This window comes from Nyctibius grandis, chromosome 1 (assembly GCF_013368605.1).
Source record: "Nyctibius grandis isolate bNycGra1 chromosome 1, bNycGra1.pri, whole genome shotgun sequence".
Lineage (NCBI taxonomy): Eukaryota > Metazoa > Chordata > Aves > Nyctibiiformes > Nyctibiidae > Nyctibius > Nyctibius grandis.
In genome coordinates, this window is record NC_090658.1 from 92,884,840 (window position 1) to 92,902,634 (window position 17,795).

Consider the following 17,795-nt stretch of genomic DNA (forward strand, 5'->3'; position numbering starts at 1 on the left):
AGCCAAGATCTTTGCAACTAGTAAGCAGCACGTTTGCAAAAAAGAAGCATTAAGTTACAGGCCTGATCTAGTCATCATTAAATCAGCAGGCGCCGAATTAAATTCAGTCTTCTATTATATCCCACAAAAATCTCACAGGGGAAACACCTGCACTACAAATATTATAGGACATGACTCCACTTGTCAGCAAAATGTTTCTATTCATAGCAACAGGAAGAAATTAGAGCTGTATCCATAAAACATGACCAGAACGTAACAGACAATCACTCAGCAATTGTTCCTATTTCCAGCATTGTGATTTCCAGTGCTGACCCATTACAAAGGGGTTTCTCTGTTTCCTTTATAAGCTTGTCCCTTCAACCTTCTCCCACAGAACAGAAATGTCATTTGAAAGCTTGAAACCAAAATGTTTTTCTTACCAAATGCTATTTTCCTTCATCATATTCTGAGAATGAATGGGTCTTCTTGAACATTCAGCTGCTAAAGAGAAAGAAAAAGTGTACATCAAATTTTCATTCTGTCCACTTTGACAAAGGCTCTTTTTCATGTTAAGGCTTAAAGGGAAATGAAGACGACAAACCTCAAAATATAGGTGCAGTCGGACCAATTTATCTACCTGTGCAGATTCATGATACTCCTTTTAACGGATTTCTTGAGCAAATGAGGCGAAGAAGAAATTATACAGATGCACAAAGAGCAGAGTATACCACTGGGAAAATGCTGCTAGAGTAGTGAGAGTTGGGAATCCTAGCGCAGTCATATTTTGAATATTTTGCCATGCCTGTCTTCAGTGACATCTCAGTCAACAACCGAATACAGGTCTGAATAGACTGCTGCACTACCTGGCATGTCACTGGGGATTGTCACCAGTGCTTAAAAGGTAAATTACCCTGAATGAAAAGATTTAAAGCAGTTGTGCAAAACTGCAAATCACTTTCTGGATGTCAGCATTATTGGTAATGTTATGGCTTGCTGAGAACAAAAATAGTCGGATGATCTAATATAAAGCTACCCTGGATAAAGAAAGATTTGGGGAATTTTCTGTTTCTTACCTGGCAACAGGGCTTATCCAAAGTACTTTAGGAAAATATAGTAAAACTATGTCAATTCCTTGTGCTATTCTTGCAAGAAAATTTTAAGCTTATTACAACTAAAACTAGTTTTAAGAAAGCAGTTGAACCTTGGACAAACCATCCTTTCTGCTTCTTAGCTGCGCAGCCTTCCCTGAAGATTTGCCCACTACTTTAGTCTAGATGTTTTCTATGAAACATCAGTGACAACCATGTCATGCAAAAACTTTGGGGGTTTATGTATACAAAACACATTTTAGAGGCATTTAGTACTGCATGTGTTTTATTGGAGAATGAACGAATAAAACAGCCTTGCTAATTAAGCTGCTCTAGAAATGGTAATCAATTGAAATTTCAGGTGTCAAAGCAGAGTAAGATTATAAAAATGTGCTTCAGAAGAAGCCTTAATGTTATTTTAAATGTATACTTTTTAACCAAGTTCTGAAGCACTTTGAGAGCTACTTTTAAAATGTCTTCTAAGTACCACTGCTATTATTTTGTAACAGGAAAGGAAAACAAATTTCAAGCACCGTTTATGGAAGGGGATTTAAGATCAAATGCATTGTACAAAACACCAAAGCACTCACTGTTGGTCAGACACTGTAGGAGAACATTATTCAACACAATACTGACACATGCTAACTGTTACATCCTAATAAATACACATGTAAGCAAATGGCAAAAATTATTTTAAAGTAGCCATCACCAGGTCTCTAATAAAATTCTATTACAATGACTTTCTATGATACAAAAATAATAATAATCATCTTTAGAATAATAGGTGTAATACAACAGTTACACTTGCTCACTGTACAAATACTCAGTCCATTGGTGAGAGACTGCGATTAACGTCGTTGCCTATCCTTACACATCTCTATAAATGCATGGTTGTCACATTAACACATCACGGATAATTGCTTTTACTGTAGTTACTTTAAAGTATCTGTTAACAAAACCCAAGAAATTGCCCAAGAAATGGCCTGGTTTGTACATATTTTATCTATTATATTACAGGAGCATCTGAAGCAGGGATGATGTTCTACTTCTCTTGGCACTGTACAAATAAGTGTAAGTTGATAATCTCCGAAATGACCAATACAACAAAGCACGCTGCATAGCTATTGTAAATTCCAGCTTCTTACATAAACTATCTTATGTATACCAAGTATCAACAGTTTGCATAGTTGCACAGTAATAGTTATTCACACTGGGGTTTTTTTACATTATTCTTAAAACAAGGGCAGCTAACATTCAGACCAGCAGTCTGCTTTTTAAGGATCCACAAACTTAATTCATACGCTGTTAACCAGATATTGGTCATACATTTAAATTACAGCACAAGAAATAGGCTATCACTTAACTTGCACTAATTGTAAAATACACAGATTTATCAAAACATTAATTGTACTTAATTATTTTTTTACTTGAGGGCAAATGTACAAAACTACATTAAAAAAAATCACTGCTATTAAATAAAGCAAATTTAAAGCAATAGAAAATTAGTCTGAACCAACTTGTACTACTTGCTTTGTCTGAAGTTGCAAGGAGAGAAAAGCATTCGAATAATGCTGATGCCCAAAATAGATTATATTTCTTCTGATACTTTAAGGACTACTTTATATTTATGAGCTCTTACCAAAGGCATATATGTATGAGAAAACTGTCACTTTTGAAAGTGGAGGGAATTAACCAGTAATTCATAAAATTTTAGAGATGCTCAAGAGTTTCAAGTAAGAGTGACCATGAAAAAAGCTCCACAGATATACTGATAGATACCAATTCACATCACACTTTTACAGTTGGTGTACTTTTTTCATTAAGAATCTATAAATGGATTAGAAAAAGTGCATTAATTATTGGTGACCATTGGAAAGTTCTTGCTAACCTTTTCATATGTTATCAGAGTTGCATATTAAATGATGCATTTTTGAAGCTTTTCTTTGCATGCTTTATCTATTTACAAGAAAATGCATTCCCAAGCAAGTAATAAGCATGAGTAACATACAATACTGAAATGCACTTGTTATAAGCTTCAAGATAAATGTAAAGTTCCATCAAGTTACTCTATATAGATCACTACAGAACTCCACGAGTACCGAGAGCTTAAAATGAAACAGTAAGCACTTAATGTAATAAGTGCTGTTTTGATTTACCAGCCTGAAGCTCGCTGACTACATGACTGCGCTGCATTTAATTTAGTTCAGGACATGAAAGTGTGGGGTTTTTTTATTTACAATAAACAATTCCATTCAGGTAAAATTTTCTTTAGCTTACAAACTCCACAATTTAATTTGATTTTTTTCTTTTAATTTAGTAGAGAAGATCTTATGAAAATTCTATCAGCTTGTACCTTCGCAGCAAGGTGGAGCCTAGCATCTGTCTTGATGTTTTGCAGTTGTTTCGAGAGAGCAGACTGGGGGTTTTGTGCCAAGTGAAACTGCTCTCGTTGTTGATCGGTGTAATTCTCCTAACATATTTCACAAAATTGTCAAACATTTATGTCTCTAAGCTACATATTTGTATAAAATTTTATTCAGATTACTACTGTAGGGCTATTACTTCGGAGACTATAAAGCTATCCACGTTCTTAGATGTCCATACATTTCTCATCGAACAGCAAACTTCAACACAACTGTTCTCGTAAGACTGTTTATTGAATTTAACAGTTCAGATGGAGTTTAGATGCAGTCTGTATAAAAAAACCTCTCTTTTCACGTAAACTGCAATCAAAAATAACTTTACAAAATAGTAAGAGACTTACTGAGATCGTAAGTTTCCTAACATGTAAAACTATAAAGTATTTGTGCATGCTCACTATTCGATTTCCTTCTTTGTAACAGAGGAGTTGTTAAAAGGATTTTCTTTGTTTTTTTTAAATCTCAAGGTAGTCTATGAAATGGAACCGTCATCACAATTCAGATATACAAGATCAAAACTGGCACAGATGAACATAATTTTTTTTTTCCCAAAAAGTTGAGGCAGCTTTTGTTGAATGGTGTCTGCATCAGTAAATTTTTTATAAACTCTGGCGGCTTTGGAGCATCAGAGAGAATCCTTTTTTTGAGATCTTGAAAAAAAATTTCACACAAGTACAGAGACATAAGGAAGAAAAGAAGTAGCAGCTTGTTTCCTGCATACAGCCCAATGCCATGCACAGCTGCCCAGCGTCTCAAAACAAAACTGAATTTCACGTCACAGGGAGGCATATCCTCCTCATGTTACAAGCACGTCTGAGATTTCTCTGGGGAGAGGGAAGCAAGCACGAGAATAAAGCGTAAGTCTACTTTTCATGCATAGCTACTGTGCACTGCCCCACATCTGCGGCGCTTCGTCAGACATCCGAGTTGGAGCTGAGGTTTGTTAACCTGGGGTCTGCATTGATTTCGTACCTGTAGTGGTAGCCCTCCATGTGATCCCTACAGGCATCTCTGATGTTGTGCATCCACTTTTTGATTCCTTTTCGGTTCAAGTACAAAACTAGAAGGAAAATGGCCCCAATGAGAGCCAACACTATCCCTAGGAAGACGTACGAAGTCTGTAGCTGGGAAGGTACGTCTATGGGCACGGAGCAGTTCAGGTCTGAGCTGTTGATCTTTACCAGGGCTTTGCCCAGCATCTTGTCGGGGTAGGCGCAGGTCAGGGCTTCTTTGCCCTCCACCTGGTCAGTCTCCTTGAGCCAGGTCACCAGGTCCTCGATGGCACAGTCGCAGACCCAGGTGTTGCGGCCCAGGCCGATGCGCCGGAGGGCGTGCAGGCCACGGAACTGGGCCAGGGTGCCGTTCCTCAGCACGCCCAGCGAGTTGTCGCTGAGGTTGAGACTCTGCAGCTGGCCCAGGCCCTGGAAGGAGACGTTTCGCAGGCCCACCAGGGAGTTGTTGCTGAGGTCCAGCTGCCGCAGGGAGGGCAGGGCCGTGAACATGCCGGCGGGCAGCAGCAGCAGCCCGTTGTCGGCCAGCTCCAGGCGGCTGAGGTTGTGCAGGGCCCCAGACTGCAGCACGGCAGCCAGGCTGTGGAGGACGCTGTGGTTGCGCAGGGCCCCGCGGAGGGCGAGCTCCTCCAGCGGGCTACCGCCCTCCCCGAAGGCCTGCGGGCTGAGGGAGACCAGGGGGTTGCCGCTGAGGTCCAGCTGCCGCAGGGCGGGTAGGGCCGCGAGGGCGCCGGCCTCCACGGCCCGCAGGTGGTTGCCACTGAGGTTGAGGGCGCTGAGGTCGGGCAGGCGCTGGGCGGGGAAGGCGCCGGCGGGCAGGCGGGCCAGGCGGGTGCCGGTGATGAAGAGGTTGCGCACGTAGGACGGCAGGTCGGGCGGCACCGCCGTCAGGTTCCTGTTCACGCACTTCACCGTCTTGGCCGCCTCGAAGCACACGCAGAGGGTCAGGCAGCTGTCGGGCTGCTGCGCCCAGCCGCAGCCCAGCAAGACGTGCAGTAGCAGCCCCAGCCCCAGGCGGAGCGCGCCCCGTCCCGACATCGCGACGGCCCGGCCCGGCCCGGCCCCGCACACAACTTTCCCCTCCGGGCGCCTTCAACTCTGGGCGGTGCGGCGAGGCGTGGGGCGGCTCCCGCCGGGGCGCTACCCGCTCCGGGCAGCCCCTTCTCCGGGGGCAGGTGCTTCCCCTCCGGGGCTGGCTCCGCTCCGCTTCCCGCAGCGAGACCTGTGCCAGGGGAGGAAAGGGAGAGGGCAGCGGCGGGGCGGCGCGGCTCCGCTCGCCCGTGCCCACCCGGCTTCCCCCAGCCCCGCGCCGCGCCCCCCGCCCCCGACACGTGGCTCGCCCGGGCGGTCCCGGCCCCGAGGCCGCGCGGGGGAACCCGCCGAGGAACAAGTTTTCCCCCGCTTCCAGCTCACACCGCCTCCTCCCCACCCGCCCGGCGGCTCCGCTGGCGAGTGCGGAGAGGAGGGAAGGATCAAACCCGGCGTCCCCCACCGCGACCCGCAGCTCTCCGCCTGCCGCCCCCGCCCCGGGGCTCTCCCCTCCGCTCCACGACCGGTGCAAACTGCCGCCCGCAAAACCCACCGCGGAGCACAGCCGCGCCAAGCCCTGTCCGGTCCCTGTCCCCGTCGCTCACCTCCTGCCGTCGCTCCCGCCCCGCGTCCGGAGCAAACTCCGCCGGATCGAGCCGCCGACTCCGCGCCTACCCTCGCCGCGCTTGGCCCTGCCTCCGCTGACAGGAGAAACCAACCGCCGCCCCGGCCGGGGGGAGCCGCCGGCCGCGCCTGCCCCGAGGGGCGGCCCCGCCGCCTCCCGCGCCCCGCCCGCCTCCCGCCCACCGCCCCCGCGCCCCTGCTCCGCCGCCGCCGCTGGGAGGGTCAGCTCGGCTCCCCCCGGCGCCCCCTTCTCCCCTCGGCCCCCGGCCCAGGTGGTGCTGCCGGAGGCTCACCTTGCCGCCGAGCGGAGCCGCAGCCGAGGGGACGGGTGGTACGGTACGGTACGGTACGGCACGGCACGGCACGGCTCGGCTCGGCTCGGCGCAACTCCCGGCCGCCCTGGGAGGGGAGAGCCGGCGGCGAGAGCTGCCAGAGCCCCGTGCCCCGCTCCCCGTCTTTGCAGCGCCGTACCTATGTCTCGCCCCCATGCGGCGGCCGGGGCTGGGGGCGTCGCTCCGGAGCCTGGCTGTCGGGTGCCGGTTTCCGCAGTTTCCCCGATCGGCGCGCTCAGGCCGGCAGCATCGGGAAATCCCGAGGGGTTTCCGGGGCGGGGGGCGCCGTGCCGGCGGGGCCCGGGTGCGGGGCGAGGCGAGGGGGGTCCGCGGGCCCCGGCGGGTCTTGAAGTGGAGGTAGGGGCGAGACCGGCCGCTGCCCTAACCCCTCTATCCAGGGAAACAGTTTCGGGGAGGAGGAAGCAACACCTGCCACAAAATACCCCGAACAAGCTCCAAAACTAAAGGAAAAGAAACCCAAACCCGCCGCAATCTTTAGAGGTCCTAAGATAAATAATAATAATCATTAAAAAAAAAGGAGCTGCAAATTGACAGCTTAAGTCTGAGATTTATTTAATATGGTGAGGAAAAAGCCTAAATGTCTATGTGTACATAAAATATTCACCAGTTTCAGTAGCTATAGCTGTCCCAGAGCCACCCGGGCATGGCTGGAGAATCCAGGTGGTACAAATGCTGTTTTGTGGATTACTAACTTCCTTGGGTTACTCCACGGAGGGGGTATTTGAGGAAGAGGTGAATGTGGGAGCTATTATGGGAGCTGTATTGGGCTACTGGTCCTTATGAAGTGATTGAGATAGTTAAATAACATCTAATTAACGCAGAAGACATACCAGTATATTAAAATAACCAGTTTCAGCAATGTGAATCCAAGTGCTTTGGGTCTGTGATTCCTTTGGGCTTTCCTTACCCTTCTGATGACTGCTTACACAAGATTTCCTTCTCCCCGTATGTCAGAGTTATGTTCCTTCTGCTTTCCTGAACAACTAGGCTCCTTTTTTTTTAATAAAGTCAGGAGAAATCTTACAGCTGTCAAAAGCCACAGGGGAAATGAACAGATGAATCCTGTGTGAAGTCTTGAGAAAATCGGCCCCAGAATCTGAGGAATAATGAACTGAAACACTGATTTCTGTAGGATTGTTCTCCTCTCTCTGGCCTGACAGTCGTATTATGGTGCAGAGAAGTCTGTGGTAGGGGTGGCAGGCAGGGGCTGCCCAGCTGATAGACCAGCATGCTCTTTACATGAAGATTATGGAGAAAAGGAAATACGGAGTGGCTGATACAAGCGATACAAGTGAGATCTCGGACTCGAAAGCAGTTCCAGAAGTTTGGGAAGTTACTGCTTTGATGTTGAGACAGAAAAACAGTGGCACTATACTGCAGGCATTTTTAGTTTGTTAAAAGGTTCCAGATCCACATGCCTGTCTTAGTATAATGCTTAGAAAAGCAGATAGTTAAAGGTATACTGCATTTCTCCTAATCTATTAAAATTCTTTAAAAAAGTGAAAGGAAAAAATTGGCCTACTAGACAACAGTGAAATTCAGTGACCAGTAAGAGGCAGTTTCCAAAAGGAGTCGGCTTTTAAAATAGGTAACTGAAAATATTAACAAAAAAACTGAGATAAAGAATAGAAAAAATACTTCTTGAGCATATCCATAACTGTTTTTTTTTTTATAAAACATTTAGATACAACGTCATTTTTAATGGAATAATACAAGTAAGAGCAATCACACGGAACTGCTCATGGTGCTGATCAAAGTTGTCCTACTGGCTGCTGGCTCTCCGTGACTGTCTAGGTGGGTCCGTGCCTCTTGCCCTGCACAGCAGGCCAGCTCTTTGGGCAGGGAACATGGTTTTGTTCCACATTTGTGGAGTGCTCCCTGACAGGTGCTTGCGTGTGCTGCAATAATGCAAATAATAAATAACAAATATTTTCCTATTATTCCAGTAGTAAATTGCACCTGCTTAAGCTTGCAAGAGGAAGAAAAACACTTGTTAATCTGCTCTCTTCTTGTTTAAATAAAATAACTTTACTCAGAGGCATACTCCGAAAAGGAAACAGTACTTTCTGGTGAATACACTTCTACTGAGTGGATTTCCTGGACGTGTTTGCAATCTGTAGTAGTAAAATGAAGAAAAAAGAGCTGATGTATTTTCAGGTCAGTTTTGGTGTTTACGATTGATTGATTTGTGAATTTGCATTGCACAGCCCGTGGAATCTCATCTCATAGTTTTTTGCATAAATTTTATGCAAAACTTCTGACTGAGTTAAAATATAGTATTTGAAACCATATTGTCTTGGCTAAAGGACTGGCTAAACTGGAAGAGAATTTACCATAAGGAAACTGTTCCTGTGGCTGATATTCACAGAATCAACCAGGTTGGAAGAGACCTCAGGGATCATCGAGTCCAACCGTTGCCCTGACACCACCCTGTCAACTAGACCATGGCACTAAGTGCCATGTCCAGTCTTTTCTTAAACACATCCAGAGATGGTGACTCCACCACCTCCTTGGGCAGCCCATTCCAATGTCTAATAACCCTTTCTGAAAAGAAATTCTTCCTAATGTCCAACCTGAACCTCCCCTGGCGAAGCTTGAGGCTGTGTTGACTGAGAAGCTATTCCTACGGGTTGACTGAGAAGCTCACATTAAGAGTGAGGGTTGAGGCAATGCTTCAGTCTCTCGGTGGTTCTGCTGCTCCAGGCTGAGGCTGTGTGATGTGCTGGTCATCTGGTATCATGAAGGAAACTTCTGACCATCCTCCTCCAGAAGATTAAAGCTTGCTTCATGTGTCAGTGATGAGAACTGCTTGCTTTTGAAAATCAGTACCCCAGTATTTCAGCTCCCCCAAAGTGAAAATGTGACACCTACCTAAAGAAATGCAGAGAGTCATAGGGACAACCTGTGGTAACTACATTGCTTGATGTTTTTGGAGTCACTATACCCCTTTTAGGGCTCTCACCTCAGCAAGGAATAAAGTGGCATCTGTAGGTGCTCATGTCACTCCACTGTCCTTAGGAAAACCTGGAAGGTTATTTTAGACACTGAAATTTAAGGCTGTTAATTAATTGAGATGAATCCCATCCTAAATAATCTTCACAAAGCTGGATACTGAACAATGCTGGATGCCTTTCATGAGATTCTGAGTGACCTGACTCCAACTGATGTCCAAGGCGTTGGAATAGTGTGGAGTAGGACTCCATCCAATAGCTATCTTTTTTTTTTTTTAATTTTTTTTCTTTACTGACACTGAAACTTATGTTTCCTCTGTGAAATGTTTCTATGTTGTCTCAATATTGCATGAAGATTCTCAGCACTTCATAGGAAGTGGCCTTAGAAGGGTATTTATGATGTGTTAAAGATTATGCACCAAGTGAGCAGTAGCGCCGAGACCAGAATTCTTCTCTTTTATCAAAAATATCTTCCCACGAAAAGTGGAAGAACAAGCTGCAAGATCCATCTGCTTCCTCACATGGAGAGATCCAGCAGGTCCTCCAAAGGACACCTTCTGTTTCCCTTGGGACTCGGCTTCATCTGAACAAACACCATCGGAATTCTTAAAATGGTGCCATAAAAATACTCTAGGCAACAAAATGCTGCCTTGAATTCTTGTTTAAATGTTTTATTCAGCATTCACATGCTCACACCCATAAACATTCATGTTCTGGTTTTCTTTTTAAGTGCACTTAAACTTATGTATATAGTTATTCATTTTTATATAAATTGAAGCAATACAGAAGACAATCTTGAAGTAACTTATTTTTTAAACTTAGCACTTTGTTCCAGACACAAAGACACTCTGTCCAAATGATCCGCTGGTCTGTTCTGGTTTTCACTGTCTATATGATGAATGCAGGATAAATCCTATGATTGTCTATGCATCTACATGTAAATCACACAGCCATTAATTGCTATACAAGATAAGACCATGTTTCCATTTTCTTATATGCTATCCATTTTTATATTGAAATATCAAAAGTCAGTCTAATATGAAGAATGTTGATTTTTAATACCATGGAAACATATTCAGCTTTCCCAGTACTAACATAAAATGATTTTAGCTAAAAGTAACCTTTTATTTGGGCCTGTAAAACTACATTAACTGGGTATGTGTAATAATGCACTGTTGTAAGTTCTGGGGACTCCTGCATGCCTTAGGTGGAGACTGAAGGGACAATAGGAGGCAAAGTCCACCCACGTGAATATGAGCAACACTGAAAACTGGTGAAACTGTAAAGACAAGCTCTTTACGTGCTCACCTTGTTTCCAAAAAGTCCATCTCTACACCTGGTAGTGGTTTATTGTTAAAACCTGTTACTCAAATGAGAAGGAAATGATGGTGACTTCCTCCAGCGAAGCTGGCTACCAGAGCTGGGGTCAAGAATACACTGAGAACAACGACTTGGGAAGAGGACCTGCTGTACTCCAGGTGCTGCCGTTGTGTGCGCATCCCTCTGTCCGTACTCCAGCTCTGCATGCTCTGACATGTAGAGAATCTGGAACAGGAGCCAAGTTGAATAACTGCTTACAAGTTCATCAGAACATAACTGAGAATTTGACATGCTTAAACAGGTCAGGCTAAACTTTCAATCCTGCTTTTATTCTTTCCTTGCTCAGGAACGATGCGTGCCTTTTACTTTCAAACTGCCTTTGATAGATTGCTATATGGATTTTAAAATGGTATTTTTTCTTCATTAGTTTAATTTTAACAATCTAAGGTTTAGTTCTATGACCTAGACTAAGTTCCATGTAAATTCTACTTAGATTAGTGTAAATCACTACAGCCAGTAAAGCTCTTCCTTCTGCAAAATAAGCCTTCTGATTTTAGTCCTTTTTGAAGGACTAAAGGACCTGCCTTCTGATCACTCCTTATTCCTCTGATTCTCACTGTAGGGCGGCTTATGTGAGCAGGCTTCAGCTGGCGACTTTATATAGTGTTCGTGTCCACTTGGGATGTCCTTTCAAGGAGCAGCAATCTAGAAGTCCAATGGCAATGCTGGGAAGTCGGCAGAGCGGATTATCTGTTGGATTAGTGTTCCTCTCTGCAACAGTGACCTGCCTTGCTGCACACAGTCCCTCTCTGTGGACGCTGAACTCAAAATCCTGTTTTTTGGGCCAGCTTGCAATTTTGTCTTAGTTATAGTGTGTGGGGAAGGCACCTGGTTGGATCGAGGTGCTAGTTTTCAGCTGACATCTGCTACTGGTATCTAGGGGACTTTAAAAAGGTGGCATAGGTTAGGGCGGTCGCCTAGCTACGGTGAGGGAAAGGAAGGGAGAGCTGAAACACGTTGCTTTCCCTGCTGGCTCTGAAAAGCAGAAACCTAGATTTGCAGGGAATCTGGGCCAATGTGTTCCTCACGCTTCAGATGACAGTCCCACTCGTTCCTCACTCCGCAAGCTGTGCTGTGCCGAGGTTTCACAGCCGCTCGCGGTGCCAAGGGTGTTCCCTGGTTTGCCCTGCTTCCTCGGCGGGTAAGAGTGGCTGGCTTCAGCACGCAGGGCTGCGGGAACTCTAACAGCAGAGGACTGCAAGTTGGGAGTATTTCCATGGCAAGCCTTTTTCATGAAAACATGTTTACCTGTTGAAACTGAAAGTCTTTGTAGGGAAGAATTGAATTTGGTGAATTCCCATTTTAAAAAAAAAGGCATATAAAAGTCTCACCAGATTTGAGAACATATGGGGTTTGATTCTCCACTGTCTTACACATTGTGCCGTTGTTTACGATCTGACAAAGCAGACGTAAAATGCAGCCTCACTGCCTGGTTAGGATTTTTCTCCGCTTAGTTACAAGTACGATTGGATACACAAGATTAAAAAGCCTGGTGAATCAGGTCGCTGCTTCTTTTCCTCCATGATCATTGATCTTTTGTTACCTGCTTTTGACCACTGTGACACATGTAGGTTTATATAGTCCTCCTCTACTGAACTCTTCCTCTTTTGCTTTGCCTTCCCAGCCTTCTCCTGCTTTATCTCAAGTCTTTGTATCTTTCTGGGTTACTACATCCCAGGTGTTTTGAAAGGAATGTGCGTTTAGAAATTGGAAGGGGGTGGGAGGAACAGGGAGGACAGTGATTTTTTTTGTGAGGGTTGCACATTCTGTCAGCAAAGAAGGAAGATGATACTTTCCCTCCCCGTTAGCACTGGTGACTACACCTGAAATTCTGCATTCCATTCTGGCATCCTACAACTAGAAAAAATGACAAGAAAGAAGAAGAGAAAAAGAAAAGAGCAGTAAAAATGATTTGGAGACTAGATATGTACTGATTTATGTGGAAAGACTAAATTAACTTTAAAAAGGTATGGTTTGCCCAAGCAAAAGGCCACAGAAGATAACTGCTGTCTGAAAGCAGACTGTAAAACTGAGTGAAGGGGGGAGTTCATTATAGTAATTCAAGGTGGGTAAAGATAATGGGATAAAATGCAGAAAAGAAAAATGCATGCTTGGTATAAAAATATAAGCTTGCCTACACTATAGAACTGTCTCCTTAGTATACTATATTAGTGGTAGTTTACCGTACCTAGTTAAAGAAAGTACTTCAGAATTCATAGTAAGTTCCCTGTGCCGTAATCAGTTGAATAAACTAAAGATGACACGACTCTAATACATACTCATATTTCTGCCATGCTTGAAAAGAGTCTCAAAGACCACAATGGCAGATGGGTGTATGTAAATCTGTGTGTATAAAAGCCAAATATTCGGCTTTTCCTGATCGCTTCTTGTAGCTTTGGGAATCTCTTTCCCTTAGTTCATGGTTGTCAACCCTTAGGGGTTTTGTGCAATTTCTCACTGTTGCTTCAATACAAGAACCTCTCACTCAGGTCCAATCTTTGTATCCCTTGGAAGTCCACTATCTATCTATAAGTCCACTATGGTGAGAGATGGAAATGCAAAGGGAGTTAAGGGAGTGATTGAGTGTTTTGAAAGGAATGCACGTCCTTAGTTTTTCTTTTCTCTGTTGCCGTGACGTTGTGACCCAGAATCTCAAGGTCCTCTGCAATTATATGTAGAAGAAGAGTCTGTTCTGGAACTCTCTTTCTAATAAAATTAATGTCAGGATCGAAATACCTCAGCGTTCTCTGTCCAAGTTTGCATGCTTAAAAATATGCTAGTTTTAAAGATTTAATGCAATAATGGAGCATGGTGTGTGTCATCACCAGCTAGCCACTGAAAGTTAATGCTACTGGGCTTACCAAACTATTTTAGTATCCTTTATGGGTATTACTTGCATTTTACATTATAAAGTCTGCTATAATTATCAGCTTGATGTCATAAATGGTTTAAGGTCCACCCCATTAGGTTTATTATTCCTGAATATAAACTGTAAAGAACTTCAGTGCCAGAAAAAGAGCCAAAGTCTTGTTACGGCATTGGAGCAAAAGTCCACCTAGTCCAGCATTTTGTCTCTTATGGTGACCAACACAGGTTGCTGAAGAAAGACATTAAATTCCATACAAACATGAACACCCCAATATTTTTTTCCAACCTCCAGTGATTTGTGCGTGAGGGACTTCCCAAGCAAGAGCTCGAAAGACCATGAACATGAGTACTCTTAGCTGAAATTTTTCACTTCAAAGATTTCCCATCAAAAGAGTCTCCCTTCGTTGAAATATTCTTCTCCTTTAACCTGAAATTTCAAAACACAATTATGCATCCTTAATGTTGTGAATGTTTTTTAAACAAGTAAAACAGTTAAAAGTTCACAGCATCTCTTTTCATTTTCTAGCTATGAAAGATTTCAATCGTAGGAGACCAAAAGAACAGAAAAGATGGAAGTGAAGCAGCAGACCTAATTAAATCAGTTACACTCTGTGACCAAATAGAGGGAGAGACATGAAAATGAAGGGGGCAAAATTCTAAAATATTTATATTTGTGATTTCTGAACATAAGGAGAAACAGAAAGCATTTGATTTTTTTAAATCTATTTTTGATCTATCTTTCCGTACAATATAACTAACAGGTGACAAGAAAAAGTATTTGAATATTTTTCTGGGAGAAATTTTTTTTGACAAATTGTAGTTATGAAATTCTCTGGTCATCTGAATATATTTATTAAGAAATATTTATTAAAAATATTTATTGATTCAAAACTTCCTACTCTTAAAATTTAACAGATGCTCGAATGCTAAACATGTTAATTTTAGATTTTGATATATTTGTAATGCACTTCAGCACCACAGTGTATGCTTGATGTTGAATGAACTCTAGAAACACACTTGCACAATATAGGTCCTCCAAGTCTTGCAGATGAAGTGTTGGCTTGTTTCTGTGTTTTATTAGGGCCTCCCTGTGCCATATTCACAGAGCAAAATTGCCTTGAAGGCAATAAAATGGCTTTCTGAAGCTCCTGCCCTTATGGTGCAGATGACCTCCACGGAAATGCGGTATGGACATGGAGCACATTGAAGGGTCGTAGTACTGTCAGGGTGAACCATGTATACCTGCAGTTTATTTCATGGTGATTGAGGAGAGCAGAAACTAACTGAGACTGCTCTGATTCACATTTGGGACAGAACAGTCACAGCCTACAGCATAGACTAAGGCTATCGGTCCACATGTCTTTTCACTACTGTTCATACCCCAAAGAGGTAAAAGAAGAAAAAAGTAAAAGAAAGAACTGAAAAAATAGCTTCCAGTTGCTGATAACCTCAAGGCAGCACAAGCACACAGATATAGGGGTTCCCCTAAGTGGAAGAAACCTGATTCTACAAGTTACACACTTTTTTAAAAGACAGAATTAAAATGTTTTTGTTATGAGACGTTGAAACAAAAAAAGGACACATCACTTAAAACACAGCAGAGTGGGGAACAGGTGTCAGTGTCACAACTGCCAGCCTGACCAAGCCTCCAAAGGAGGTGATGCAAGACAATGAAACAGAGGTGTTCTTGCTGAGGCTTTTCTGCTTGAAGAGATTTATGACATGAAATTAGATCCAGGCTGGCAAAAGTTCTTTCTTTTACAACTAGGTTAACAGTTGGACCTGATGATCGTGAAGGTCTTTTCCAACCAAAACGATTCTATGATTCTATGATACTAAGTGGTATATTCTGAAGTTCAGGATGCTGTTACAAAGTAAATAAACAAGACATTTTAAAATTAATGTGGTGCCAGGGAAAATGGCCAGAAAGCAGTTGTTAAGATGGTTAAATGATCTTTAGGTCATACTGAAAAAAAAAAATCCCACTGAAGTTTTCAGTGCTGGATATGTTTTATTGCTTCTAATATAAATTCACTGATGATAGTTATTACTGTAACTGGGAACAGATCACACTGGGCTTGGAGGCCTTGGGTGCAATTAAGCTGGGTTAAATGATACTAGGCTGTGAGTGCTTTCTTGAATGGAAAACAGTTTCAGTATTTAATAGTAATTTTAATGTGAAAAAGCCAATTTTTAGTATTTGCAAAAATACAGAGGCATGGCTTGTCACATTTATATATTCCTAGTCCAATGAATAGGAACTGCGTAATACCTTGGCATTTTTGAGGCTGCAAGTAAAACTTTTTTTAAAATTTTACCATTCTACAGTGACAGAAAAGTAGCTTGCTCACTTTTTTGCACTTTCAGTATTTCATTTATTCCTTAAAGTCAACTTGTTCTTTCCAGCATGCTTAGACAAACTGCAAACTCATGTACCTTTACAGAACTGCTGCAAGCCAGGAAAGAGAACCAGACAAGACAGGAAAAAAAAAAGGGCAGGATGCATTCATTTGTTCTTCACTGTGTTTTCAACCGAAACTCAAAAAGTATTACAAAGATAGTCATCTATTGCTTTTACATAAAGTAGAGGTAACTTTTATATATGCCATCACAGCTGAATCTCCAGTCAGTTGGCATTTTGTCCAGCATCTAGTATCAGTTTGAAAAATGCCTTCACTTTGCCATTCTCACCTTGCCAAGTCACAGTTCAGAGTTGCAAGAGAACAAAGGCAAATTCAATAGCTGGAAAAATACAAGAAAAAAAGACTGGCCTTGGACAAGATTTCATTTAATGCTGCTAGGAGCTCTAGCGCTGGCTAGAACTGTTTCAAAAGCCTGTATTCTTCTGCTCTTCCTTCAGGAAATAATGTTAGCGTACCTCAAACCCAGTGGAGCCACCCAATGGAAAACTAACTATATAATGCACACGCTGCCAGATGCTGTTCTTTGTAGCTGTGGCTACAGATACAAGTATCTCAGTTAACCTGCTCTGAGATAATTCAGGTATCTTTAGCCTTACAGTGAAATCTACAGTAAAGATAAAGGCTCTGCTAAGTTTTGTCTTCAGAACAGACTGATATTAAGAAGCCCAAGTTTCCCAGTTTCTAAGTCTTTTTGATGTTTCTGAAAATTGTACCCATGTTGTAGCAAACCTACCAAAAAGCATGCCTGTTAGTTGGTATGTAATCTATATGGAGGGTATTGGCACTTGGGACAATAATGCACACATTAACATTAATGGCCATTCTTAGATGCTCTGTCCACTCTCCCCACCCCTTACTTTTTAAGAGCAAACATGATTGAAAATTGATGGAGAAAATGGTTTTGGAAAATAAATGACAAGCTGATTTTTAGCTGATCTTTAAGCATGCATACAAGATGTATGCTTTGGAAAATACTTAAGATACAGTCACACACTGATATTTCCAGAGCACATCCATCACTCTCATGGCACATGTCTTTTCAGACCTCTCCTTCATGAATACATCTCTATGATTTTGTGGATACTTAGAATCATTCAAAACATTCCTTTCTCCTATTTGAAGTTAATAAAGGGCTTCAGAAGAGACAGAGAATCAGACTTGTGTCTTCTGGAATCAATTAAGAACTTTAAGTGTCATTAACATCACTGAGGATCAACAGAGCCAAAAAACTTTCTTCATTACAGCAAAGAGAAAAAATGTTGACCATGTTGTCATGGACCTTTCTGGACAAGTCTTGTCTGTTTTAGTGAATTTATGACTGTGATCAAATACAGCTTGCAACCCTTTGCAAGCCCCGTTGACTGACTCTGAGGTTTCACAGACTGCCTGAGAAGCATGCAGCTCCTTGGGCAATTTGACAACCATAATGTGGCATCCATCACTTGCATCCCCTGAAAGCTCTGAGTGCCTCTCAGCTTCACACCAGGATGTTCAACTCGTTTTTTCTTCTGCTCCTTCACATACCTGCATGGCCATAAGTGACTCCCTAGCTTGTGTATGTGCTGTCTGTCCCATGAACAGTTTCTCAGATCACAGCTTGACTTGATTTTTACGCCCACATAGAGGTGCCTTGAATTACTTTTATTTTTCAGGCTGAACAAAGGGTTTGG

The 17,795-nt window shown here is 43.1% G+C and overlaps 1 protein-coding gene across 1 annotated transcript; it reads right to left on the minus strand.

The window, feature by feature from the left end:
- Positions 1–4,384: 4,384 nt before the first annotated feature.
- TPBG (trophoblast glycoprotein) lies at positions 4,385–10,782 on the minus strand. Its single transcript, XM_068396408.1, is given in 4 exon segments — positions 4,385–5,719; positions 6,132–6,227; positions 6,444–6,911; positions 10,763–10,782. Coding segments are annotated over 4 exon segments (1,902 nt in total). The 3' UTR covers positions 4,385–4,401.
- Positions 10,783–17,795: the final 7,013 nt, after the last annotated feature.